The sequence below is a fragment of the Nicotiana tomentosiformis genome, chromosome 7 (assembly GCF_000390325.3).
Source record: "Nicotiana tomentosiformis chromosome 7, ASM39032v3, whole genome shotgun sequence".
NCBI classification, from domain to species: domain Eukaryota; kingdom Viridiplantae; phylum Streptophyta; class Magnoliopsida; order Solanales; family Solanaceae; genus Nicotiana; species Nicotiana tomentosiformis.
This window is the reverse complement of record NC_090818.1, coordinates 28157001-28184977: the sequence shown is the minus strand read 5'-3', so window position 1 is coordinate 28184977 and position 27977 is coordinate 28157001. Positions and strand designations below refer to the sequence as shown.

General features: G+C 40.8%; 1 protein-coding gene across 1 annotated transcript; it reads left to right on the top strand.

The window, feature by feature from the left end:
- Positions 1-14029: 14029 nt before the first annotated feature.
- On the top strand, positions 14030-22100 carry LOC138895392 (uncharacterized; the record flags this gene model as incomplete). The annotated part of the gene is made up of 5 exons (XM_070180075.1): positions 14030-14301; positions 14374-14719; positions 15028-15372; positions 20955-21749; positions 21858-22100. Coding segments are annotated over exons 1-5 (2001 nt in total), but the record flags the coding sequence as incomplete, so codon positions are not given.
- Between the last annotated feature and the right edge of the window lie 5877 nt (positions 22101-27977).

Here is a 27977-nt window from a genome sequence, read left to right as displayed (position 1 = left end):
ATAATAATCAGTGCCAAATCTCAAACCATAGGCAATACTGATACTGAGCTGAAATGACAAAACGACCTTCCGCAAGGCGACGACAATAGCCCAATCAAATACGTAGGGAGAAACATCCCGCACCACATATGTAGTACCATTAAAATTCCTCGATTCCAAATTTATAACAAGCCCTTCACGTCGCACAAGATTGAATAGGAAGGAAATGAAGGGATAAGCCTCAAAGGAATCAAATCGCACGATGAGGAATCAAGAAGGGAGGTGCTCCTAACAGTCCTGTAGCCTCTCAAAGATAAGTACAGATGTCTCTGTACCGATCCGCAAGACTCTACTAGACTCGCTCACGACTTGTGAGACCTAAGTGAACCTAGTGCACTGATACCATGTTGTCACGACCCAAAATCCATTAAAGGTCGTGATGGCGCCGGACACCGATGTCAGGCAAGCCAAAAATAAATACTTAATTAGGTTCTCATTTTAATATTTTTGAAATCATATTTCCTTCAATTAAATAGTAAAAGATATAATTTACTGAGTAAATAATAATATTATTAACAATTTCAATACATGACAACCCAAATCACCCCAAAACTCGGTGTCACAAGTGCATGAGCCTCAACTAGGAATGAAAAATAAAATACAATATCTATTCGGAATACAAATTCGGACATAATAAATATAAATACTCTGAAGGAGACTCTGCTGGCTGCAGACTCATAACATGGAATGCAGCTAACCTAAATCCCTGCAATAACCGCGCCTCTGCGCCCACAAGGCCTCTAGACATAAATACACCTGCACAAAAATGTGTAGCAAGTGTAGTATGAGTACGTAAATCAATGCGTACCCAGTAAGTATCCCGCCTAACCTCGAAGAAGTATTGACGAGGGGTCGATTTCGACACTAACTATGGGCTATAAATAAAATATCAATGATATAATTAAACATGGATTACGTAGAACGGCTGTAAGCTCAATATCATGAAATAAGTAAAAAATTCTTTTGTTCATAAGAAATTTCCAAAATTATTTTCGTCATTTAATATTTTTTTGTAGCTCGGGCCAATGAAAGTAATATCAATTATTATCAATTCCAAAAATATATCATGCGCAAATCCTGTCGAGGTCATACGGCCCGATCCAACATAATATTTAAATTGTGCACTGTCGAGGGTCGAACGGCACGAACCATAGATGCATCTATCTGCTACCGAGGCGTTCGGCCCACTCCACAAAAGAGAAAACACATTAAACAATTAATTCAAGATTTATAAAGGGGCAAATATTCCAAAATTTCAAACTCTCATTTAACGGTCAAGTAAATGAAGTTTAACCTTTTTACAATTCCTTTATCGAGTTTCTAAATGTCTTAAACAATTAAATTAACAGGTAGGGCGCAATATCGCAAGTACAACATGATATGGGTCCTAGACCACCCAAACATAAGCATAATAATAGCTATGCACGGACTCTCGTCACTTCGTACGTACGTAGCCCCCACAAATAGAAACACATAATGATTTGATTCACCTATGGGGTTAATTGCCTCTTACAAGTTTAGAAAAGAGACTTACCTCGCTCTGAAATTCCACAACCGGCTCCCAAGCCCTTCCAACAAATCAAACTGATGCCCAACGCTCCTAAACTAGTCAATAAATATGCAAAACCATAAATATATACTCTAATACTCATTATAATTAAATTTACAACAATTCCTAACTCCCCTTGAAAAGTCGATAAAAATCACCCTCGGTCCCACGTGCCTGGATTCCGAAAATTTTCGAAGATAAACTTTACCGATGACACCAGGAACTCAAATATATAATTTATTCCAAATTCCATGTCAGATTTCGTGGTCAAAATCCAAAAATACCAATTTCTAGGTTTTTCTTCAAAATCCCAAATTTTCAAGTCTAAATCCATATATAATCCAAGTATTTAACTTGCAATAGGTGGGAATCACTTACATTGACATAGATGAAGAAACTCTCCATTCTAAGAGCTCCAACAATCGCCCAACCAAATGAAAAATGGCCAAATCCTGTCTTTAAAACGTCACTCCCTAGGTTCGCCCTTCTTCGTGATCGCGGAAAGACCATCGCGATCGCGAAGGCCAAAGAAAAACTGCCTCCAAATTTCCTCTTCGCATTCTCGACACTCTGATAGTGTTCACGAAAGCCAGCTGCTCAGACCCCTCACGTTCGCGTTCCCTTCTACGCGTTTGCGTAGGCCAAATGGCCTTAGGCCCATCTCCCCCTTTCTTCTTCGCGTTCGTGTAGCCTTGGCCGCGTTTGCGAAGGCTTTCCCAGCTCTTGCCTCGCCTTCGTGTTTGCTTGCTCGCGTTCGCGAAGGCCAACCCAACAGCCTCACAAATTTCCTCTACACGAACGTGGGACTTCCTTCGCGTTCATGAAGAAAGACAGCAGACACCAGCAACAACAGTCAGAAACAGCCCGAAATAATCCGAAACTATCCCGAAACACACCCGAGGCCCTCGGGACCCCGTCCAATCACACGAACTAGTCCCATAACATAACACAGACCTGCTCGAGATCTCAAATCACATCCAACAATATCAAAATCATGAATTTTACCCCAATTCAAACTTAATGAACTTTAGAACTTCAAACTTCTACATTCGATGCCGAAACACATCAAATCACGTCTGACTGACTTCAAATTTTGCACACAAGTCATAATTGATATTACGGACCTACACCAACTTCCGGAATTAGAATTCGACCCCGATATCAAAAAGTTCACTCCCGGTCAAACTTTCCCAAAACCTTCAAATTTCCATTTTTCGCCAAATGTCCCCGAAATTACCTACGGACCTCCAAATCCACTTCCACACGCGCTCCCAATACCAGAATCACCATACGGATCTATTCTCAGACTCGGAATCCCAAACAGACATTGATAACATTGAAATACACCTCAACCCAACTTTTATGAAGTTCTTACAAAATGTTAACTTCCACAATAGGCGTCGAAACGCTCCCGGGTCATCCAAAACCCGATCCGGATATACACCCAAGTCCAAAATCATCATACAAACTTGTTGCAACCTTCAAATCCCGATTTTGAGGTCGTTTACTTAAAATCATGCTTTCGTCAATTCCTCCATTAAAGATTCCGAAATTATAATTTTCTTTTCAAATCAACTCCGAACTTCCCGAAATTCAATTCCGATCACGCGCACAAGTCATAGTACCTGAAGTTAAGCTACTCAAGGACTTAAACTACCAAACGATGCGTTGGAGCTCAAAACAACCGGTCGGGTCGTTACACACCTCAAGGGGAGAATGATAGTTTGGAATAGCTTTTGTATAAGTTCACAAATAAGCTGGTAGAGAGATTTACACAAGATGATGAAGCCATTAACAATCTAACAACGCAAGTGAGTCCAATAATAAATACACTTTCAGAAAGCTCATTGCGTTGTAATGGTGAATATATGGAGGAGATACCCTATGAGAATGAGCCTACCCAAGAGGATGAGCATCTACAGAGAGAGCTTTCCACTATTCAAGAGGACTATAATTCAACTAAGATGATCGAGAATAAGGTTGTGGTTGAGTGTGAAGCAACGGAAGAAGAGTTCAGACTCCCATCTACCTTTTCACATCTGCAACATGTAGTAGAAGAGAATGAGAAACAAATAGTCTTGGACATACTAGAGGAATATTCACTTGACCTTTCTTCTTTATTTTCTTATTCTAACCTTGTTCATGTGGATTTTATTTTTGGGAATTTACAGGAATATGTATGGATTGATCATGTGAAAGAATGCAAAAACAAGTTAAGGATCATCATGAACAAGAAATTTACCCCTCAAGATGAGGACAAGAAAGAAAGAAAAGAGCGGGTCTTGCAGGTATCCTTAGAAGAATTGGGCTTAATGATCTCCATAAAGAATCCCAAAGAGCAAAAACGAGGAATGAATTCAGAATTAGGGGTGGAGTTCATAAGTTCTCCGAAAACAAGAAAATTCAGGGAAATTTTATTTACCTTATGCTTTTTAATTACGTGTCATGGAGACATGCCACAACTTAAAGTGTGGGGTGGGGGATATGATGTATGTATGTATGTTTGTATATTAGTTTTAGTTTTCTTTTGTTAGTTTGAGTAGTAGAGATAGAGGAAAAAATTGAAAAAAAACATAAAATTTGAAATTTTTTTATTTTTCCCGACAATGGATATCATTCAATGGGTTTCTTAAGGGATTAAAGTCGAAAGGAAAAGAAAAAAATATTTTCTTTTGATAGGTAGTGTATTAATTCCCCCTTGGTTTTTCTTTGTGAAGCGGTTCTTTTCCAAGGGTTTTGTTTGAACCAGGTGTAGTTAATTTTTATATTTGTTAGGTGTAGGAAACCTTGTGATTTGGTTTGAATTGAAAGCAATATTTCTTGACTTGGTTATGCCTTGAGAAGAGTGAGTGCTTTGGTTGTGACTCTTAGGCTCAGTTTTTTACTCTTGTGTAAGTACCTTAAAGTGTATGATCTTAACTTTGCTTAACTGCTTTGACTAGAGTGTCTTGATGAATCCAATATTGAGTGAGTTATATTCCATGTGTGTGTGAGGTTTGTATGATTCTGTGCATTGCATTTGATATCTAGAACTTGCCCTGTGTGTTTGCAAAGCGAAATAGTAGTTTTGTTCAGTCTTGGAAGTGATTTAGGCATTTCTTTGTTGAGCCAGCTATATGTTTTTACCTGTCTAATTGTTATATATCTTTGTTAATCCCGTTGAGCCTGTAATCATGTTTCTTTGGAAACCACATTACAAGCCTTACCCTTTTGTTTGAATTGACCATCTATTTGAACCATTTACCTCCCATGAGCACTTAAAATTGTTATGAACTTTGTAAAAGTTGAAGTGTGGGGTGGTTGGTTTGACTTTTTAGTGGAACTATTGAAATAAGGAGAAAGGTGCAATGTTTTGAAAAAGTAAGAGTCACTTGAATTGAAAAAAAAAAGAGAAAACAATTTGTATTGTTGTGCAAAATATTCCTTAATAGTGGAACTCTTAATGCAATTGTGCTCAAAGAATAGGGAGTCAATGCACGTTGATGTTAAGGTAGAGTATGTTTTGACATAAGTGTGGGGTTTGAACAATGAAATGTATATTAAAGTGCTTAGGGAGGTATAGTCACTCTTATATCTAAATGTATCCTACCCATCCCGCAGCCTATATTACAACCATTTAAAGTCCTATTTGATCCTTGACTGAATGAACTCGATTAGTTGAGGAGTACACTACGGGAAAGCCTATGGTTCATCTTTTGTGACATATGAATGTTGTTTCTCAGAGTGAGTGAATTCTTTCTATCTTGAGTTCCTGATCGTTCTTAATTTTATTATGTGTGAAACTATTTTCTATTATTGTGATGGCACTTGATTCATGAAGGAAAGGTAATGTCATTGACCTCTATGTTAGAGTAAGTGAGTGAGTTGTGAATAATGCGTGGTACTTGTGAGTCAAATCTTGAGGTGAAGATGTTACATTATTGTGCTTAGTCTATTTTAAATATTCTTGGTGTGATGAGTTAGGAGAGTTGCTTAGTAAGGTTGTGTCTATATAAAGTGTGATTTGATTGCTCGAGGACGATCAATGGTTTAAGTGTGGGGTGTTGATGGTGGGCTATAATCTCATCTTTTAGTCAATTATTACATTCCAAATTACTGCACTTTAGTTGAGTTTGAGCTTTAATCGCTAGTGTTTTGCACTAATTGTGTGTTTTATGCCTTGTAGGAGCAATTTCGAGATATGTAGATATTGTGGAATGAATTCAAGTGATGTGGATCTTTAAAGTCAGAGTAAAAGCCCAAGGAATTAAGCCGGGATCATGATCGGGGATCAACGGATGATAGTTAAGAACGAACGAAGAATCGAGCAGGTATATTGCGCAGTGTCTAGTAAAATGCACATAACGTTTTGTTTGGAACTCCATTTGGGCTCCACAATATATTTTTGGAAAGCTAATTCAAAGGGTTACAACTTTCATGTTTTACGATATTTCAAATTCCCAAGAGAAAACACTTCCAGGTGCGCGGCCACGCACGTCCAACTCCGGAAAAGTGTCCTTTTTCGCGTAAGAGAAGGTGTATTTATTTTGGCCCGACCCTACTTGGTATATATACATAGAAAAATGGTATTTTGAAGACTTTTGACATAATTTATACCTAAGGAAGCTAAGGAGAAGAGGGAGAAGCAAGAGCACAAGGATTTCACCATTCATCCTCTATTGATACCTAATTTTGCCCTCATAGTTTTTTCAAAATATATATATATACTTTCAAAATAGTAATTTTTGCATCATTATTTAGTTTACAAATCTATAAAATTATTTTCTATAATTTTTCATAAATGTTAGAGCTTTTAAATTAATTTTCTTGCATTTAAATTATATAAAAATTTAGTAATTATTCCTTTAAATTATTCTTGTGATGATCTCACCATCTAAAATTATTATTTGCATCCATAATACATGTTTCAAATATTTTTACTTTATTTTATATAATGATATTGGTATTCTTAGGCAATTTGCACAATCTTGCAATGATAGCCTATATTTCGCATTTTTATTGCATTTGTCATTTTATTCAGGGTCAAAATGATATTTTTACATTTTTTATAATCTCCTACAATTCTTTAAAGTATTAATTTTCATAAATAGTATTTATTTAACTATTTTATTAAATTATTTCCTTTTTAATCTCTTATTTAAAAGCTGGCCCAATTGTTGAGTTATTTTTCGCACCAGACAGACCCAAATCCCTGGCCCAATCCTCAAGCCCAACCCCAAGCAACCTTGCCCGGTCCAAATTCCGACCCAGCTCATTTTTAATCTCAACCGTTGATCAAAAGCAATCAACGGCCCACAACACCCCACTCCCTTTCTTTATACCCCCAAAACCTAACCCTAACCCCATTGCCTAAAGATAGCCACCTCTATTCCCTCTGTCACTCATCTCCTCTTCACTAAACCCTAGCCGCCTCCCCTTAATCCTTCACCTAATCCCACTGATAATGGGATTCGACTACTATTCTCTTGCCATATTTGAAACCTTTTGGTACTGGTTGTCCGTTTGTGGTGTTACCTAGGTGCTTGCCTAAACATGGCAAGCAATATCTTCTGAAATCGAACCAAAGTGGTTCGAATCTTTGATTTTGAGCATTATTTTGTCTACATACGTTCAATACCATATTATGTGAGTCCGATTTCATTTATATCTCTGTTGATTTACACTTTCCCTAAAAAAACTAGGGTTTACCCAATTTCTCTCCTAAATTGATTTTGAACTAATTTTGCATGCTTTCTTTCTTTATTTGTTGTTCTATTTACTCAGTTTCCTTGTGTGGTCGTTCAATTTTTACTGTTATACAAACCCCTCCCCATTCCCCTTTGAGATAGATTTTGAATCGACATATTCTTCACTAAAATTGGGGGCTTTTGCTATTTTCTATATTCTGTCTTGGCCGGCTGAAAGCCAAGGCCACTAAGACCTTGTTACTCAACCTCCTCTTGGTGCGAGTACTACCCGGAGTTCTTTCAAAGCTCTTGGGAACTTTGACGCATTGAGATTCTAGATTCTTGTGGAATTTTGATTCTTTACTGTTATTCGTTTAACTGGTGAGTTACTGTCTTTTGCAATTTCAATTCTTATATATCTGAAATTCGCATATGTTTTCACTTCTGAGGTTCATAGCTTAATGTGTTTTCTAGGTTATTCTTGTTTGCTTTACTTCAGTTTTAGGTCTCTTTAACCCTTTAACTTCATAATGTTGCTAGCCGAAATGTGCCTAAGCCTGATTCAAGTAATTTAGATTCTTCTAAGTCAATATGTTCTGAACCACTACTGTGTGTGACCTTTGCCCTAGTTAGCATTTTTTTAGTGTTTAGTTCTGCTAAAAATGCCAATTCTGTTATTGGAACATGCTTCATCTGCATAGTTTGTACTCTCTTTAGTACTAGTTGATTGTGTTCAAAACCTGAGTGTTTGCATTTTCTATATGGCATGCGTTTCTCTTCCTATTCTATTCTGAATTTATGTAACGGTATCTTGCCTATGTAGCATGTTTTGATCCTGTATCAAGATCTTTTTTTTTATCAACCATGCCTAGTTCTCTGTTAATATGCCCTTTAGCATATTTTTGGCTCCCTTGATTCACCAGTAACTGTCATAACCTGCTTCCCTATCATGTTTAAATTAACACGATTATTTTGTAACACTAGGACCTATACTTAGCATAATTTGGACCTTTTAGGTTTTCACTTATTTGGTATTATGAATCTGTGTATGATAATTTTTGCCAATCTTGCAAACTTGTTCTTTCCTTAACTCTGCAAATGTGTGACTGCCTATGCACTAAGTGTTGAACTTGTTTCTAAATCTTTACTAAGTTTGTTCTTAAATCCTATGACATGTTCTATTATCTGCTCTATATGCTCAACTTGACTATGTCTGCGTCCCTCAATTCTTGTCTCTCAATCTTGGTTCACTCTCCTTCACTTGTCACCTGTGCTCTCTTAACTTCTGATTCTTAGCCAACTGAAAGCCAAGGCTACCAAGGATTTTACTGCTGACCTCCCTAGTGTGAGCACTGCTCGGGGTCCTTTTGAGGCTCTGGTGAACTCTGACACGCTAGGATTTGGGTCCCAAATCATTTCTCCTAATACTGGAACCTGAATTATCCCAGTTCCTTCTTCTTATTGTCCCATGAATATGTAAGCTGGTTGGTTTAAGTAATTCAATGCTTGGCAATATGATTGTGTGTTTTGGCTTCGAGCTCTTCTATGGATTCTGGGTTGCGTTGATGAACATGGCTCTTTGTTGAAAGTCTGGGTATGTTGCTGAAGGTCCAGACAGTGCTGGGTATTTCATTCGGGCCTGCTATGGGCCTATTGTCATTATTTGTATAACATTTTGTATCTTACTCATTATTGGGCCTATAATAACTTTTGTATAAATGATTGGGGTGTTAGTAAAAATGAGGAAGGGGTAGATTCTTAATGTTTGTGTAAAAGGGGTAGACAGCATGCCTATAGGACTCATTGATTCACTTGCCATATGTGTCGTTCAATTTATATGTGCACTGTAGAAACCATGTCATTAGGATATATACACACACACACACACACTGTCTGTTGGCAAAGATGAATTCAAATGATGCAATTATTTTTACTGCTACGTGTTACTAGAAAACCTGCTTATAGGAACAAATGTCAATGAATTATCTTTCAATTCATTTTAGAATATTCATTAGAAATCATGCCTATAGGATTTTGATCACCTCATTTGATATTATCTAGTACTGTTCACTAGAAACCATGCCTATAGGATTTTAATCATTTCATTAGTTACTGCATCGTACTGTTCACCTAGAAAATATGTCTATAGGGTTGAGTGTAATGATAAAATCAGCTCTAAGTGCTAAACATTAGAGATCATGTCTATAGGACAATACTGTTTCGTCTTAATAAGAGTCAATGTTGCACCTATCAATATGGTTTATTATGCACTTCTGGGATCTTCCCAATGGTCCTTTCATTATTCCTTACTGCACGAGTCACCTATACACAACAGGCTTAATAACCGAAAATCTGCAATTTCATTAATCAGCATGCAAATCGTATAATCCTGTCTATGCGCAATGCCTGGCCTCTGAAACTGTTTGCAAGCCCTGATGCCTTGTCACGTAGAAATCATGTCTATAGGGATTTAAGTTTCTTAATTATAAATTGCTTAACATGAAGTTTGTCTTGCGTGCATTTGCTGCTTAAGTGTGAAGGCAAACTTGAACCTTAACTGCCTATATATGAAGTCCAATGTGTTTTTGTATGTCGCCTAGTTTTGACATTTCTGAGCAGCCTAAGTGAGGTCTAGAACCAGCCAAATAGAGGTCCAATACCTCCTGGACCATAGGTATGGGACGGGTAGTGCACGCATAGGGTACGACTTAGAATTGAATTAGAACTCTTTTAGGTAACCATTTTAACATAGTAATCGGGTAGCAGGAGATGATAGTCTCTGCCCGCTGAATAATATGAGTAACTCCCTATTCCAAGGGAGTTATGAAGTATTATTTATGTTACACGGGGTGATCCTTTAAGCTAAAAAACTTAGGACCCCCCCCCCCCCCATTTTTTTCTTCTTCTTCTTTATGTGTGGTTATTATATCTAAGTAATTGTATCCCTATATTCGTACTAAGACTTGTACTAATCATGTTGTAATAAAATTCTTTGATTTCCGAATTCCCTTTGTATATTTGATCACCTAGTTTAAATGTAATCCACATAATCATAAGTTCGGCCGGGACCCACAGTTGTGGACCTCGAAGAGTGCCTAACACCTTATCTTTGAGGTAATTTGAACCCTTACCCGATCTTTGGTTGCGTTGACTAGTCAAACAGAGTTATTTTCAAATAGGTGCCCTAACGCACCTTAATATCGTTAGGTGGCGACTCTTCTCCTTTAGCACTCTATCTCCCATTCCAAAAAGAGTTGTCACGATGTCGAAACCCGTTTTCACGGGAAAACAGGTCGCGACAACATGGTGACTCTGCTGGGGAAACTTAGGCTCTTACCATAATGAACTTGGCTTATGTGGATTAGTTTTCTTTTTTATAAAATGCACATTCCTTTTCCATATTTATTTGTTAAATTTTGCTATTACATGTACATCCCTTTCCCGTTCACCTTTACTTGTCTAAACCCGTTATAACATGCACATCCCTTCCCTTTTCTACCTTTATTTGCTTAAACTTGTTATAACATGCACATCCCTTTCCCTATTCGCCCTTAGTTGCTCTAACTGCTCTTCATTAGCTATATCATGCCTCTCCCGTCCCTACTCCCTTGTTTGTTTTTTTACATTCTCGCATATATTCCACAGACTAACTTCTTCCTTTGTCTTTCTTTATGTTTTTCATGTTTTACCTTAATACTGTATTTATCACTTTTTACATATTTATCATGCAAATACCTGGCAATGTGTTATTATCTCTGCATAAAGCATGCCCCACATCATACTCCACTCGTGCCAATTATCAACATAGCGGCGCTTGATGAGTGTCCGAGCTCTTCCAAAATTACCCTTTTAAATCTGAAAGGCTTATTTGTAGTAGACTAGTCGATCAGCGGTGCAGTCGACGGTCCCGTGCCTTTCCCTCTCAAGTTGTCCACTTGGGAGTATCAGTCTAGGACATTCTAGAAACCTCACTCCAACATTAAATGTGCGTGCATCATGTTAAGCCTAATACGGGTCAGAACGTTGCTAACGTGATAGCCCGCTAAGATAAGCCGTGTCCAAATTTCGACGGGATTTCCACAATCCCAATGGACACCATCACGTTATTTGCATTACTTGGAGAAAGTAGGCCAATATGTTGATTATTAGTGTGTAAATAGTCAAATCTGGAGGGGGAAAGGGCTAACTCTATTTGTTTGCAGAAAATGAAGCATGAAGTCCCCAGGTTCGGCGTTGTCCAAAACATCCTACCTCTGCTACTTGATTGGTGGAAAACTCTTGCGCCTAGTGACAAGAATCTTGTGAGAAGGGTCCTTGGTAATTTGCCGTCCTTGTTAGATATCCAACCGAATAGAGCATTGATTGAGGCCGCTACTATGTTTTGGGATGAAAAAAGGGCCGTCTTCCGCTTCGGTGACATAGAAACGACTCGTCTCTTATAGGAAGTAGGAGGTTTTGCTAAGCTGTCGTGGGATAGTCCAGGGTTATTAGTGCCAAAGAATCGCACCCCTCGCGGTTTTCTGAAAATGCTGGGTTTTAAGAAAAATGATGAGTTGCTTAGTTTGAAGAAGTCATACATCCCATTTGAATTCCTTTATGAGCGTTATGGGCACAACAAGTCATATCACCTTCATCATGATGAAATTGCCATTACTTCCTTGTGTTGGAAGCAGCGTCGGGTTTATGTGTTCATTGTCTGCTTCTTGGGGTTGTTGATATTTTCAATGAAAGGGGGAAGGATTCATACCCATTTAGCCATGGTCGCCGGGACTTTAATGGAAGGCATCGAGGGACAGACTTATACCATCATCCTCATGATCCTAGACGAGATGTACCACGCTCTAGATCAGTGCAAACAGGGGTTCAGGCATTTTGAGGGTTGTAATTTGTTACTGCAAGTTTGGTTATTATAGCATTTTCAAAGAGGAGAATATCGCCAAGAGCTTCTGTATCGACCATTGAATGACTACATAGCTTACCATCACCCAAAGAGAATGACATTTATCCCATACAGGTTTGCACAACCTGGAAATGCTGTGAGCTGGGTGCATTTCTTCAGTAGTCTGATGGACGAGCAGGTACATTGGAAGTTTAAATGGTTTCCTAGCAGTGAGTTCATCATCAGGTCAAGAGAGACTACTCACCTAGTGCTGATTGGGTTGAGGGACATCTATCCTTATGCTCCTATAAGAGTAATGAGACAAGCGGGAAGAAAACAGGTTATACCTCGGGTTTCCAACATGGTCCAGTACAAAGTAGATTTTAAAGGAGACGTTATTCCATTCAAGTTTGAGGCACAACATATGTGGAATCAGAAGGTCATTGTGGAAAAGGATACTATTGATCCAGATAGGTATCATGCTGGCCATGTGTACTTCTACCCATCATGGTTAGTGGACGATATAGCGGGAGACGTCAAGCCGAGAATTAATCTAAAAAACAGGATCATAGATGACGCTGCTGAAGCACAAGTAAAGTATAGGAGGTTACGCAAAAGGGTCTTCGAGTTTGAAGCTAGGCATCTAGAACAACACAAAGTGGATATGGAAGTAATCAACAAATTGAGGGAAACCGCCGCTAAATCAACAGAAAGATTAGAATATTTGGAGCAAGGGTTGATGGAGCTTGAGGGAAAGAAGAGAAAGAGGCTTTCAGATTGTCAAAACACGGATGACAATGAAGGGGGCATCTAGGAAAGGCTTACCTGTTGTTGGATATGCCCGACCTGGGGAATCTGATTGATGGAGTTAAGAGAGCCAAGCATGGGGAAGGTCCTTCTAGGACCAAGTAGATTAGGAAATGATGTTCTTTACTGCTTTTTAGCTTAGTTTTAGATTTTGATTGTAATAAGGCAAATGCCATTAGTAACTTTCTTATTATTGTCGTTTTAGTAAGGATTTGATTCATTTTCGCATTAATGAAATGACACAATTATTGGCATCAATTTTCTCCAAGTCTATGTATCGGTTACGCCTACCTCGGGCACAACGAGGTCCCCCAAATTAGGACGCGAATCTATTTTTGCAAAGCATGTTCAATATTGCAAGAATTCTTTCAATATCCCTTACTGACTTGGTTACCTTTTGTTTTTCTTTCTTTTGATTATTCCCATTCCCCAAGGTTGGTTCATGCATACTGGCATCATCCGCATATAATACTAGATCCAGAGGTCCTCCACCTCCTCCTCCACCAAGTAATCCTAAAGGCAAAAGCAAAGGGAAAGGAAAAATGGACGATTTAAGCGGTATCAGAAAGGATAATGCAGAGAACGTTGAATTTTGGACGGTCGGAGTACTCCAGCACAGAATGAATTAGTCCTACGTCTGGAACAGAAAATATTGGAGCTACAAAGGGAACTTGAGCAGGTCCGAAACTTGGAAAACTTTTCCCTCACCCTAAATGTCCCTGATAAAAACCAACAAAACACAAACGCCCAAAACGCGACACCTCCCCAAAACACAAAAAATCAAAACCTACCACCAAATACTCCCGCACCACATCAATATGCCACACCTCCTCAGAACCACATCCCTTTGCTGGTACCTACTCCTCAACAACACCATTACCATCCAACTCAATACCCATAAACAACAACATACCACACCCCTCAGAATGCACCACATCCTATTCCTGATCCACAAAACTCAACAAATGACCACCATTATGTCCAGATTCCTGGAGTCCACCAAAGTAATCCCATATATGTGGAAACTTTACCCTACAACAAGCCCTATATATACCAGAATCCACTGAGAAGGACCTGCTAATCAAAAACATGGTGGAAGAACTCAAGAAGCTCACTAGCAGAGTTCAAAGTGTCGAAGGTGGCAAGGGCATTGGGGGTTTGAATTATGAGGACCTATGCATACAACTGGATGTAGAACTACCGAAGGGTTACAAACCTCCCAAGTTCGAAATGTTCGACGGAACTGGTGATCCGAAAGTGTATCTAAGAACATATTGTGACAAGTTGGTAGGAGTTGGCAAAGATGAACGAATCTGTATGAAGTTGTTCATGAGGAGCCTCACTGGAGATGCTTTTTATTGGTACATCAGTCAGAACCCAAAGAAGTGGGTTAATTGGGTGAGCATGGCGTCGGATTTCATGGATTGATTCAGGTTCAACACAGAAAATGCACCATATGTTTTCTACATTCAAAATCACAAGAAGAAACCAACGGAAACCTTCCGCGAGTATGCTACTCGATGGAGGTATGAAGTTGCGAAGGTAAGACCGGTACTTGAAGAAGAACAGATGAATAAGTTCTTCGTCAGAGCTCAAGACCCGCAATACTATGAAAGGTTGATGGTTATTGAAAACCATAAGTTCTCTGACATCATCAAGCTGGGAGAGAGAATAGAAGAAGGGATCAAAAGTGGAATGCTGACGAATTTCGAAGCACTCCAGGCAATAAATAAAGCTTTGCAGTCGGGAGGTATCTCTAAGACGAAAAAAGTGGGTGCAGTAATGGTAGCCCAAGGTCTGAAGTCTCCTCTCACATACCAAACACCTCCACCCGTATACCAGCCTTCACCCCCCAGATACCAGCAACCTGCTGCCACCTACCACACTTATAACACCCAACCCGCATATTACCACTCACCACCACCAGCCCTCCAGAATTATCAAAAACCAAGGCCAAATTTTGATCGCAGACCACCTAGACAATACACTCCGATTGCTGAAACCATAGACCAACTCTAGGAGAGACTGAAGGTTGTCGGTTATGTCACTCTCATTCCCATTGTTCCTATGGAAAAAACTCTTCTCAGTGGATTAACCCTAACAAGACATGTGCCTATCACTCGGGCATGAAGGGTTACACCATTGAGGAATGTCGCACTCTGAAGGACAAGATCCAGACATTAATTGACGCTAAAGTCATACAGGCAAATGAGACTACACCTAATGTTCGTAACAATCTTCTCCCAGATCACAAAGTTGAGGGAGTAAATGTGATAGAGACCGATGAAGAATGGGATCCGGAAGGGTCAATTGGACTCATTCGGGAGGGGGATGATCCTAAAACATCTCCAGTCACCCTCACACCCATTGTAGTGCAAACCCATACACCAATTGAGGTTGAAGTAGCCGCACCAATGCCATTTGAAGTTGAGGTAACCACACCCTTCGCTGTGATGGTAGCACCTACTCCATCTTTGTTACACCCTATATTTTCGTACATAAAAATGCATCGTAAGCATACTAATGTAGGACCAAAAATGAGATAATATTTAAAAGTATATAAAATAATTTAATCATGTTACCTCTGAGGTTACAAATATTGAAGATCATGAACAACAAGTACAAAGAGGGTTGGACGGTTCAGAAGCTAAAGAAATTGAAGAAAATAATGTTTCGTCGAAAGTCGACAAGTTGGGAATGTTATAACATATACCTTTGGGGTGAGACTAGGGTACTTAACATGATAAGGAGATTATGTTATGATTTATATTAGTCGTATGACATCCATGTGTTATGTTTTGAAGTCAAGCGAGTTGTGGAACAAAAGTCGATGAAAGTCATCACAAGTTACATTCATAAGTTTTACTGAAACTTTGGGTCAAATGTAACTGCGATTTTCTCCCAATATACTTAGAGTTATGGGGTGTTCCACCCATTAAATTAAATATCTATGAGTCTATTTTCCAAATCATTAACCTGTTTGTCAATACGACATTGGAGTAGAAAGATATGGGCATTTGTGCGATACTGCGCAAGCTGCTAGGTGACAAGTAGGTGTGTCACCTACTTGCTTAAATGAGAGCCCAAATAAATGGGCCATTTCGGGTCGTCCAAAGAGGCCTTTTAAGGGCCTATTTTCTTCATATATTAGACTTAAAATAGAGCATAATAACCAGACATAAGCTCTGCAAAGAATCCTCCCAAAAATTTCCCACAAACCCTAATTGATTTTCTCTCCCTTTCAAGTTCCAATTGGAGGTAAAACCTAGAGTTTGAAGAACCAAGATAAGAGCTGAGTTATCCAACAAATAAGGTGAGTTTACTGCTCTCTTTCATCCAATTTGTCTTCTGTAAATTCATGGTAAGTCGTTCTATACTTGTAAGAACTCACGGGACAGTGATCGGAAGCCGTGAGTTCGAGTTATTCACTTGTAGCGGACTGTTTTGTGGACTGTTTTGTGTTGCTGTTGGGCTGCATGTTTTATTACTATTTTGTGGAGTTTTGGAGGAGGAAGGGGGTTTATAAACACCATATAAATGTAGGGTGGTTGGCTGGTCGTTCGTCATAACATTTTCGGGTCGTTTGACACTACTACGGTGGTCGTTTTGTGTACGAAGAGATTGGGGTGTGTTGGGCTATTTTGTAGTATTTGATGGTGTATATAGGGCTGGAAAATGATGTATATATGTTGTTATTGTTCTGTTCTTGTATTGTTGGTGTTATCTTGAATTTGGAGGAAGTAAGGATTATAGGGGAGATGCTGCCCGTTTTAATACAAAATAGGTTTGTCGTTCGTTGTGCGATAGTTGTACCTTTCGTAACTTAACGATAGTATTATTATCATTCTTGTAGATTAAGGTGCGAAGAGGTGAGTTCAACTTGGTGATTGGAAAGATTGTGATAAGGTATGTTAAGGCTAAGCCTTCCTTCATTTTGGCATGATCTCGTAGCTACATGTGTTAGTAATGAGACAAAAAGAGAAGTTCATATTCATGAATTTATTCACACTATTCTAGTCTCATAAGTTACAATATTATTCCTTATCGAGACTCTATATTCAATTTTAGTATTGTCTTCTTCCAGTCAAGAGAGCAGCAAGCCTATATATACAGTATTACAGTATTTTCATTACCATCGAGCTATAATCGATGGGCAGGCCCCTATTGGGCAACCTCTGATCAGATGGAAAGTTATATACCGAGCCTACTGTGGCCGAGCGCCTATGAGCGAGCCCAGCATGGTCGAGATACATAGCCTAGTATGGCCGAGCGCCTATGAGCGAGCCTACTATGGCAGAGCAGTTATATATACCGAGCCTTATAAGGCCGTACAATTATTTTACTTACTATATTGAAGGAGTTGAGTCAGTATCAGCAGGTAAGTATATCTCCAGATCATCTTTGACTCCCAGTTACTTCCAGTTATTATATTATCAGTTCAGTTTCGATTTTCAGTTATGTTATTGCCTTACATACTCGGTACATTATTTCGTACTGACGTCCCTTTTCCGGGGACGCTGCATTTCATGCATGCAGGTTCAGATAGACAGACGAGTAGATCTCCTCAGTAGGTGTTTCCCGAGTTCAGCCTGATCGGTAAGCTCCACGCCTTTCGGAGTTGCCAGGTCTAGAGTGTTGTGTACATCTTATGTATATCTGCATATATGTTATGGGTAGGTCGGGGCCATGTTCCGATCATAGTACATCTATCAGTAGAGGCTTGTAGACATATCATGTTGGTTAGTTCAGTATGTTGGGTTTGTAGGCCTGGTATGTATATTTTATGGTTTGTCAGCTGTAGTAGCTATGACGGCCTTGTCGGCCTAGCTTTATATTGATGTTTAGTTAGCGCTAGTTTCCATTCAGTTTTATATTTTGCTTCACAAATTGTCTTGCAAGGTGGCCCCATGGCCAAAGTATGACATTATATGTTCAGAGTCCCTTAGTCGCAATTTGGTCCGCCAGATTAGGTGAGGCACCGGGTGCTTGTCTCGCTCCTAGGTTCGGGGCGTGACAAACTTGGTATCAGAGCAGTTCTATCCTAGGGAGTCTACAAGCCGTGTCTAGTAGAGTCTTGTTTATAGATGTGTTGTGCACCACATTATATAAGCAGGGCACTACAGGGCATTTAGGAGTTGGTTACCCTTCTTTGAAATCTAAATCGTGCTACAGAACTGAGTTATAGGAAATTTGAATTAAACTTATGTGTTGGTGTTTGCATGCACAGATGACGGTGACTAGGAAGACTACGGCTAGCCAGAGGAGAGATACAGCAGTAGGTGAGGGGACCAGCAGGGTACCCCCAGTAGATGGGGCCCAGTCTGAGGCTCAAGGTGAGACCCCTACTCAGCCATTACCGGCTCCTCCACCAACTACGGAGATTCCTAGGGAAACCGCACATCCAGTTCCCCCTCCACTTCCATCAGATCAGGACTTGAGGAGTGCGGTGCATTTGTTGACACAGTTGGTAGCTACCCAGCAACAGGCTAGGGCATCAGCTAGTGCAGGAACTTCTGAGGGGTCTGGGAGTTCAAGGGTCCGAGAGTTTATTGCTTTGAGTCCCCCAGAGTTCACGGGGACAGATCAGAGGGAGGACCCACAGGATTTCATAGATCAGCTTCACAGGATCTTTCGTGTTATGCATGCCACGGAGAAAGAGGCAGTTGAGCTAGCAGCTTTTCGACTCCGAGATATAGCCATCCTTTGGTACGAGGGATGGGAGAGATCCAGGGGACGTGATGCACCTCCAGCTATTTGGGAGAATTTCTCAGATGCCTTCCTTGACCAGTACTTACCACGGGAGATCCGACAGGCTCGAGTCGATCAGTTTCTAGCCCTTAAGCAGGGTAATATAAGTGTTCGAGAGTATAGTCTCCGTTTTGACTTATTGGCCAGATATGCACCATCCATAGTTGCTACTATGCGGGACAGGATTCACAGGTTTATAGCAGCGTTAGCCCCAGAGTTAACCGAGGCATGTGCCACCGCTGCATTGCAGGATAGTATGGATATCTCCCGAATTCAGGCATTCGCCCAGAATATAGAAAGGGGTAGGCATCGGCAGTAGGGTACAGAGAGGGCTGAGCAAGGGCAACGTAAGAGGATGAGATTTCCCAGGTCTCAGGAGAAATATCAGGGTAGTTATAGGACCCAGTACTTCGGACGGCCACCTAGGCCTCCGCCACCTCAGTTACAGGGTTACAGGTATGACCGCTATACTCAGTCAGGACCAGGTGAGAGCTCATGGGCGTAGGGTTTGCAGCGACAGTGAGGATCTGCGCAGACATGGTCATTTCCTCCACGGTGTGACATCTGTGGTAGAGGACACTTGGGCCAATGCCGAGCAGGTTCTGATGCTTGTTATACATGTGGGCGTCCAGGGCATATGATGCGGGATTGCCCAAATAGAGATTCGGGGGGAATGGCACAACCAGCGAGTTCAGCAACAGGATCATCTATGTCCGTGCATCCTTCAGGGCGCGAGTCTCAGTCTTCGGCTGGTAGAGGTCGAGGCAGAGGTAGAGGTTCTAATTCAAGTGGTAATCAGAACCGTATCTATGCTTTAGCGGGTCGACAGGACCAGGAGTCTTCACCAGACGTTGTGACAGGTATATTAACCATTTGCTCTCACGATGCTTATGCTTTGATAGACCCAGGATCTACTTTATCGTATATTACCCCATTTGTCGCGAGGAAGTTTGGTATAGTGCCTGAAATACTAAGTGATCCTTTTGCGGTATCTACACCGGTCGGAGAATCGATTATTGCTAGACGGGTTTACCGAGGTTGTACGGTGACAATTTGTAGTCGTCAGACCTCAGCTGACCTAGTTGAGCTAGAGATGATGGATTTTGATGCTATCATGGGCATGGACTGGTTGGCAGCTTGCTATGCCATAGTTGATTGCCGAGCAAAGGCAGCCAGATTTCATTTTTCGGGTGAGCCAGTCCTTGAATGGGTAGGTAATACACCAACAGCCAGAGGTTGGTTTATTTCCTATCTGAAGGTGAGGAAAATGATCGCAAAAGGGTGCATTTATCATATTGTGCGAGTTAGAGATGCAGATGCTGAGATACCTACACTTCAGTCTATTCCCGTAGTCAAAGAGTATGCAGATGTGTTTCCAGATGAGCTTCCAGGTATTCCTCCAGAGCGAGAGATTGATTTTAGCATCGATTTGCTTCCAGGAACTCAACCAATATCCGTCCCTCCGTATAGAATGGCACCTGGCGAATTGAAGGAGTTGAAGGAGCAGTTAAAAGATTTGCTGGAGAAAGGTTACATCAGGCCCAGTACCTCACCTTGGGGTGCACCAGTACTATTTGTGCGGAAGAAAGACGGCTCGCTGAGGATGTGTATCGATTATAGGCAGCTGAACAAGGTAACTATTAAGAATAAGTATCCACTTCCAAGGATCGATGACTTGTTTGATCAGTTGCAGGGGGCTAGATGCTTTTCAAAGATAGATTTGAGGTCGGGGTACCACCAGGTCAGAGTTCGGGAAAAAGATATTCCGAAGACAGCCTTCAGGACCCGATATGGCCACTTCGAGTTCCTTGTCATATCCTTCGGGTTGACTAATGCACCCGCTGTATTTATGGACTTGATGAATAGCCTATTCCGACCATTTTTAGATCTGTTCGTGATAGTATTTATTGATGATATTCTGGTTTATTCTCGTTCAGAGGATGAGCATGCGGACCACCTGCGAGCGGTACTCCAAACCCTCCGTGATCGTAAGTTGTATGCTAAGTTTTCTAAATGTGAGTTCTGGTTGAAGTCTGTAGCATTCTTGGGGCATATTGTATCAGATGAAGGGATAAAGGTGGACACTCAGAAGATTGAGGCCGTGAAATCTTGGCCTAGACCTACCACTCCGACAGAGGTTCGTAGCTTTCTAGGCTTAGCAGGATACTATCGGAGGTTCGTAGAGGGTTTTTCTTCCCTTTCAGCACCATTGACGAAGTTGACACAGAAAGAAACTAAGTTTCAATGGACAGAGGCTTGTGAGCGGAGTTTCCAAGAGCTTAAGAACATGTTGACCTCAGCTCCAGTTCTAACACTTCCAGAGGGTCTAGAGGGTTATGCCGTGTATTGTGATGCATCAGGTGTCGGGTTAGGATGTGTCTTGATGCAACATGGGAAGGTAATTGCGTATGCTTCAAGGCAGTTGAGGAAGCACGAGAGGAATTATCCGACCCACGACCTCGAGTTAGCTGCAGTTGTCCATGCACTTAAGATATGGCGGCATTATTTATATGGTGTTCATGTTGATGTATTTACTGATCATAAAAGCCTACAATATATCTTCAAGCAGAAAGATTTGAATTTGCGACAGAGGCGATGGCTTGAGTTATTGAAAGATTACGATGTTAACATTCTCTACCATCCAGGGAAAGCTAATGTTGTAGCAGATGCCTTAAGTCGCCGATCTATGGGTAGCTTAGCACATGTAGAGCCCAAGAAAAGACAATTAGCTAGAGAGATTCATCAATTGTCTTCGTTGGGGGTTCGGTTAGTAGATTCTGAGGATAGTGGAGTTGTACTCCAAAACACTACAAAATCATCCCTCATAGCGGAAGTCAAGGAAAGGCAGTACGAGGACCCAGAGTTGGTCGAGCTGAGAGAGCGATTTTCGCAGCAGAAGAAGCCACTGTTAGAGCTAAAGGGAGATGGGGTTCTCAGATATAAAGGTCGTTTGTGTGTTCCAGATGTAGCAGGGCTACGAGACAGGATTATGTCAGAGGCACATTATTCATGGTATTCCATCCATCCTGGGTCGACGAAGATGTATCATGACATTAAGGATGTGTAGTGGTGGAATGATATGAAGAAGAACATTGCTGAGTTTGTCGCCCAATGTACTAGTTGCCAGCAAGTGAAGATAGAGCACCAGAAGCCTGGAGGGCTAATGCAGACTATAGAGATCCCGACATGGAAATGGGAGGCGATAAACATGGACTTTATCACGGGTTTACCTCGTTCTAATCGTAAGTTCGATTCCATATGGGTGATAGTCGATAGGCTCACGAAATCAGCTCACTTCCTACCGGTCAGATCTACATATACAGCAGAAGATTATGCAAAGTTATATATTAAGGAGATAGTGCGGCTACACGGAGTACCAGTTTCTATTATATCTGACCGTGGGGCTCAGTTTACAGCACATTTTTGGAGGTCATTTCAGAGAGGTCTAGGGACTCAGGTGAATCTCAGCACAGCTTTTCATCCACAGACTGATGGACAAGCCGAGCGCACAATTCAGACGCTCGAGGATATGTTACGAGTATGTGTGTTGGATTTTAAAAGAAGTTGGGATGAACATCTACCTCTTGTCGAGTTTGCATATAATAACAGTTACCACTCCAGTATTCAGATGGCTCCGTACGAGGCTTTGTATGGGCGTAAGTGCAGATCTCCTATAGGGTGGTTTGATGTTGGGGAATCTGGGTTATATGGGCCAGACCTGGTTCAACAGGCCATAGAGAAAGTAAAGCTTATCCGGGAGCGACTGTTGACAGCTCAGAGTCGTCAGAAGTCATATTCTGACGTGCGGCGACGAGACTTAGAGTTCAGGATTAATGACTGGGTATTCTTAAAGGTATCACCTATGAAGGGCGTGATGAGGTTTGGCAAGAAAGGCAAGCTTAGCCCACGGTATATTGGGCCTTATAGGATCATTCGGAGAGTGGGCCAAGTAGCTTATGAGTTAGAGTTGCCCTCAGAATTGGAGTCTGTCCATCCGATTTTTCACGTATCTATGCTACGGAAGTGCATTGGCGATCCTACCCGAGTGGTGCCCACGGATGATGTACAGATTACAGAGGACTTGTCATACGAGGAAATTCCAGTTGCCATCCTAGACCGACAAATCCGCAATCTACGAAATAAGGAGGTAGCTTCCGTAAAGGTTTTATGGAGGAGCAAGAATGTAGAAGAGATGACGTGGGAATCGGAGGAAGAAATGAAGTCTAAATACCCCCACCTATTTCAAACTGAAGATATGGCTCGAGATGGGATGCTACAACACAGCTCTATTCAGGCTAGCAGGTCAGCAGGTAAGCTTTTATTTTTCACTTTTAGTATTTATGATTTACGGTTGGTGAGGCAAAGTGTTGCTATTTATAAACATTGGCCATGTGTGGCATGCATAGTATGTTTTCTGGCTACGTACAGGTTGGTTTTAACCTAGTGTACGAAGGATACTCTGGCAAAAGTTTCCAAAGTCTCTAAGAGTAAACATTCGAGGACGAATGTTTCCAAGGGGGGAATGATGTTACACCCTATATTTTCGTACATAAAAATGCATCGTAAGCAAACTAATGTAGGACCAAAAATGAGATAATATTTAAAAGTATATAAATTAATTTAATCATGTTACCTCTGAGGTTACAAATATTGAAGATCATGAACAACAAGTACAAAGAGGGTTGGACGGTTCAGAAGCTAAAGCAATTGAAGAAAATAATGTTTCGTCGAAAGTCGACAAGTTGGGAATGTTATAACATATACCTTTGGGGTGAGACTAGGGTGCTTAACATGATAAGGAGATTATGTTATGATTTATATTAGTCGTATGACATCCGTGTGTTATGTTTTGAAGTCAAGCGAGTTGTGGAACAAAAGTCGATGAAAGTCATCACAAGTTACATTCATAAGTTTTACTGAAACTTTGGGTCAAATATAACTGCGATTTTCTCCTAATATACTTAGAGTTATGGGGTGTTCCACCTATCAAATTAAAGATATATGAGTCTATTTTCCAACTCATTAAACCGTTTGTCAATACGACATTGGAGTAGAAAGATATGGGCATTTGTGCGATACTGCGCAAGCTGCTAGGTGACAAGTAGGTGTGTCACCTACTTGCTTAAATGAGAGCCCAAAAAAATGGGCCATTTCGGGTCGTCCAAAGAGGCCTTTTAAGGGCCTATTTTCTTCATATATTAGACTTAAAATAGAGCATAATAACCAGACATAAGCTCTGCAAAGAATCCTCCCAAAAATTTCCCACAAACCCTAATTGATTTTCTCTCCCTTTCAAGTTCCAATTGGAGGTAAAACCTAGAGTTTGAAGAACCAAGATAAGAGCTGAGTTATCCAACAAATAAGGTGAGTTTACTGCTCTCTTTCATCCAATTTTTCTTCTGTAAATTCATGGTAAGTCGTTCTATACTTGTAAGAACTCACGGGACGGTGATCGGAAGCCGTGAGTTCGAGTTATTCACTTGTAGCGGACTGTTTTGTGGACTGTTTTGTGTTGCTGTTGGGCTGCGTGTTTTACTACTATTTTGTGGAGTTTTGGAGGAGGAAGTGGGTTTATAAACACCATATAAATGTAGGGTGGTTGGCTGGTCGTTCGTCATAACATTTTCGGGTCGTTTGACACTACTACGGTGGTCATTTTGTGTACGAAGAGATTGGGGTGTGTTGGAGCAAGGGTTGATGGAGCAAGGGTTGATGGAGCAAGGGTTGATGGAGCTTGAGGGAAAGAAGAGAAAGAGGCTTTCAGATTGTCAAAACACGGATGACAATGAAGGGGGCATCTAGGAAAGGCTTACCTGTTGTTGGATATGCCCGACCTGGGGAATCTGATTGATGGAGTTAAGAGAGCCAAGCATGGGGAAGGTCCTTCTAGGACCAAGTAGATTAGGAAATGATGTTCTTTACTGCTTTTTAGCTTAGTTTTAAATTTTGATTGTAATAAGGCAAATGCCATTAGTAACTTTCTTATTATTGTCGTTTTAGTAAGGATTTGATTCATTTTCGCATTAATGAAATGACACAATTATTGGCATCAATTTTCTCCAAGTCTATGTATTGGTTACGCCTACCTCGGGCACAACGAGGTCCCCCAAATTAGGACGCGAATCTATTTTTGCAAAGCATGTTCAATATTGCAAGAATTCTTTCAATATCCCTTACTGACTTGGTTACCTTTTGTTTTTCTTTCTTTTGATTATTCCCATTCCCCAAGGTTGGTTCATGCATACTGGCATCATCCGCATATAATACTAGATCCAGAGGTCCTCCACCTCCTCCTCCACCAAGTAATCCTAAAGGCAAAAGCAAAGGGAAAGGAAAAATGGACGATTTAAGCGGTATCAGAAAGGATAATACAGAGAACGTTGAAATTTTGGACGGTCGGAGTACTCCAGCACAGAATGAATTAGTCCTACGTCTGGAATAGAAAATATTGGAGCTACAAAGGGAACTTGAGCAGGTCCGAAACTTGGAAAACTTTTCCCTCACCCTAAATGTCCCTGATAAAAACCAACAAAACACAAACGCCCAAAACGCGACACCTCCCCAAAACACACAAAATCAAAACCTACCACCAAATACTCCCGCACCACATCAATATGCCACACCTCCTCAGAACCACAACCCTTTGCTGGTACCTACTCCTCAACAACACCATTACCATCCAACTCAATACCCATAAACAACAATATACCACACCCCTCAGAATGCACCACATCCTATTCCTGATCCACAAAACTCAACAAATGACCACCATTATGTCCAGATTCCTGGAGTCCACCAAAGTAATCCCATATATGTGGAAACTTTACCCTACAACAAGCCCTATATATACCAGAATCCATCGAGAAGGACCTGCTAATCAAGAACATGGTGGAAGAACTCAAGAAGCTCACTAGCAGAGTTCAAAGTGTCGAAGGTGGCAAGGGCATTGGGGGTTTGAATTATGAGGACCTATGCATACAACTGGATGTAGAACTACCGAAGGGTTACAAACCTCCCAAGTTCAAAATGTTCGATGGAACTGGTGATCCGAAAGTGTATCTAAGAACATATTGTGACAAGTTGGTAGGAGTTGGCAAAGATGAACGAATCTGTATGAAGTTGTTCATGAGGAGCCTCACTGGAGATGCTTTTTATTGGTACATCAGTCAGAACCCAAAGAAGTGGGTTAATTGGGTGAGCATGGCGTCGGATTTCATGGATTGATTCAGGTTCAACACAGAAAATGCACCATATGTTTTCTACATTCAAAATCACAAGAAGAAACCAACGGAAACCTTCCGCGAGTATGCTACTCGATGGAGGTATGAAGTTGCGAAGGTAAGACCGGTACTTGAAGAAGAACAGATGAATAAGTTCTTCGTCAGAGCTCAAGACCCGCAATACTATGAAAGGTTTATGGTTATTGAAAACCATAAGTTCTCTGACATCATCAAGCTGGGAGAGAGAATAGAAGAAGGGATCAAAAGTGGAATGCTGACGAATTTTGAAGCACTCCAGGCCACAAATAAAGCTTTGCAGTCGGGAGGTATCTCTAAGACGAAAAAAGTGGGTGCAGTAATGGTAGCCCAAGGTCTGAAGTCTCCTCTCACATACCAAACACCTCCACCCGCATACCAGCCTTCACCCCCCAGATACCAGCAACCTGCTGCCACCTACCACACTTATAACACCCAACCCGCATATTACCACTCACCACCACCAGCCCTCCAGAATTATCCAAAACCAAGGCCAAATTTTGATCGCAGACCACCTAGACAATACACTCCGATTGCTGAAACCATAGACTAACTCTAGGAGAGACTGAAGGTTGTCGGTTATGTCACTCTCATTCCCATTGTTCCTATGGAGAAAACTCTTCTCGGTGGATTAACCCTAACAAGACATGTGCCTATCACTCGGGCATGAAGGGTTACACCATTGAGGAATGTCGCACTCTGAAGGACAAGATCCAGACATTAATTGACGCTAAAGTCATACAGGCAAATGAGACTACACCTAATGTTCGTAACAATCCTCTCCCAAATCACAAAGTTGAGGGAGTAAATGTGATAGAGACCGATGAAGAATGGGATCCGGAAGGGTCAATTGGACTCATTCGGGAGGGGGATGATCCTAAAACATCTCCAGTCACCCTCACACCCATTGTAGTGCAAACCCATACACCAATTGAGGTTGAAGTAGCCGCACCAATGCCATTTGAAGTTGAGGTAACCACACCCTTCGCTGTGATGGTAGCACCTACTCCATCTTTGTTACACCCTATATTTTCGTACATAAAAATGCATCGTAAGCAAACTAATGTAGGACCAAAAATGAGATAATATTTAAAAGTATATAAAGTAATTTAATCATGTTACCTCTGAGGTTACAAATATTGAAGATCATGAACAACAAGTACAAAGAGGGTTGGACGGTTCAGAAGCTAAAGCAATTGAAGAAAATAATGTTTCGTCGAAAGTCGACAAGTTGGGAATGTTATAACATATACCTTTGGGGTGAGACTAGGGTGCTTAACATGATAAGGAGATTATGTTATGATTTATATTAGTCGTATGACATCCGTGTGTTATGTTTTGAAGTCAAGCGAGTTGTGGAACAAAAGTCGATGAAAGTCATCACAAGTTACATTCATAAGTTTTACTGAAACTTTGGGTCAAATGTAACTGTGATTTTCTCCCAATATACTTAGAGTTATGGGGTGTTCCACCCATTAAATTAAATATCTATGAGTCTATTTTCCAAATCATTAAACTGTTTGTCAATACGACATTGGAGTAGAAAGATATGGGCATTTGTGCGATACTGCGCAAGCTACTAGGTGACAAGTAGGTGTGTCACCTACTTGCTTAAATGAGAGCCCAAATAAATGGGCCATTTCGGGTCGTCCAAAGAGGCCTTTTAAGGGCCTATTTTCTTCATATATTAGACTTAAAATAGAGCATAATAACCATACATAAGCTCTGCAAAGAATCCTCCCAAAAATTTCCCACAAACCCTAATTGATTTTCTCTCCCTTTCAAGTTCCAATTGGAGGTAAAACCTAGAGTTTGAAGAACCAAGATAAGAGCTGAGTTATCCAACAAATAAGGTGAGTTTACTGCTCTCTTTCATCCAATTTTTCTTCTGTAAATTCATGGTAAGTCGTTCTATACTTGTAAGAACTCACGGGACGGTGATCGGAAGCCATGAGTTCGAGTTATTCACTTGTAGCGGACTATTTTGTGGACTGTTTTGTGTTGCTGTTGGGCTGCGTGTTTTACTACTATTT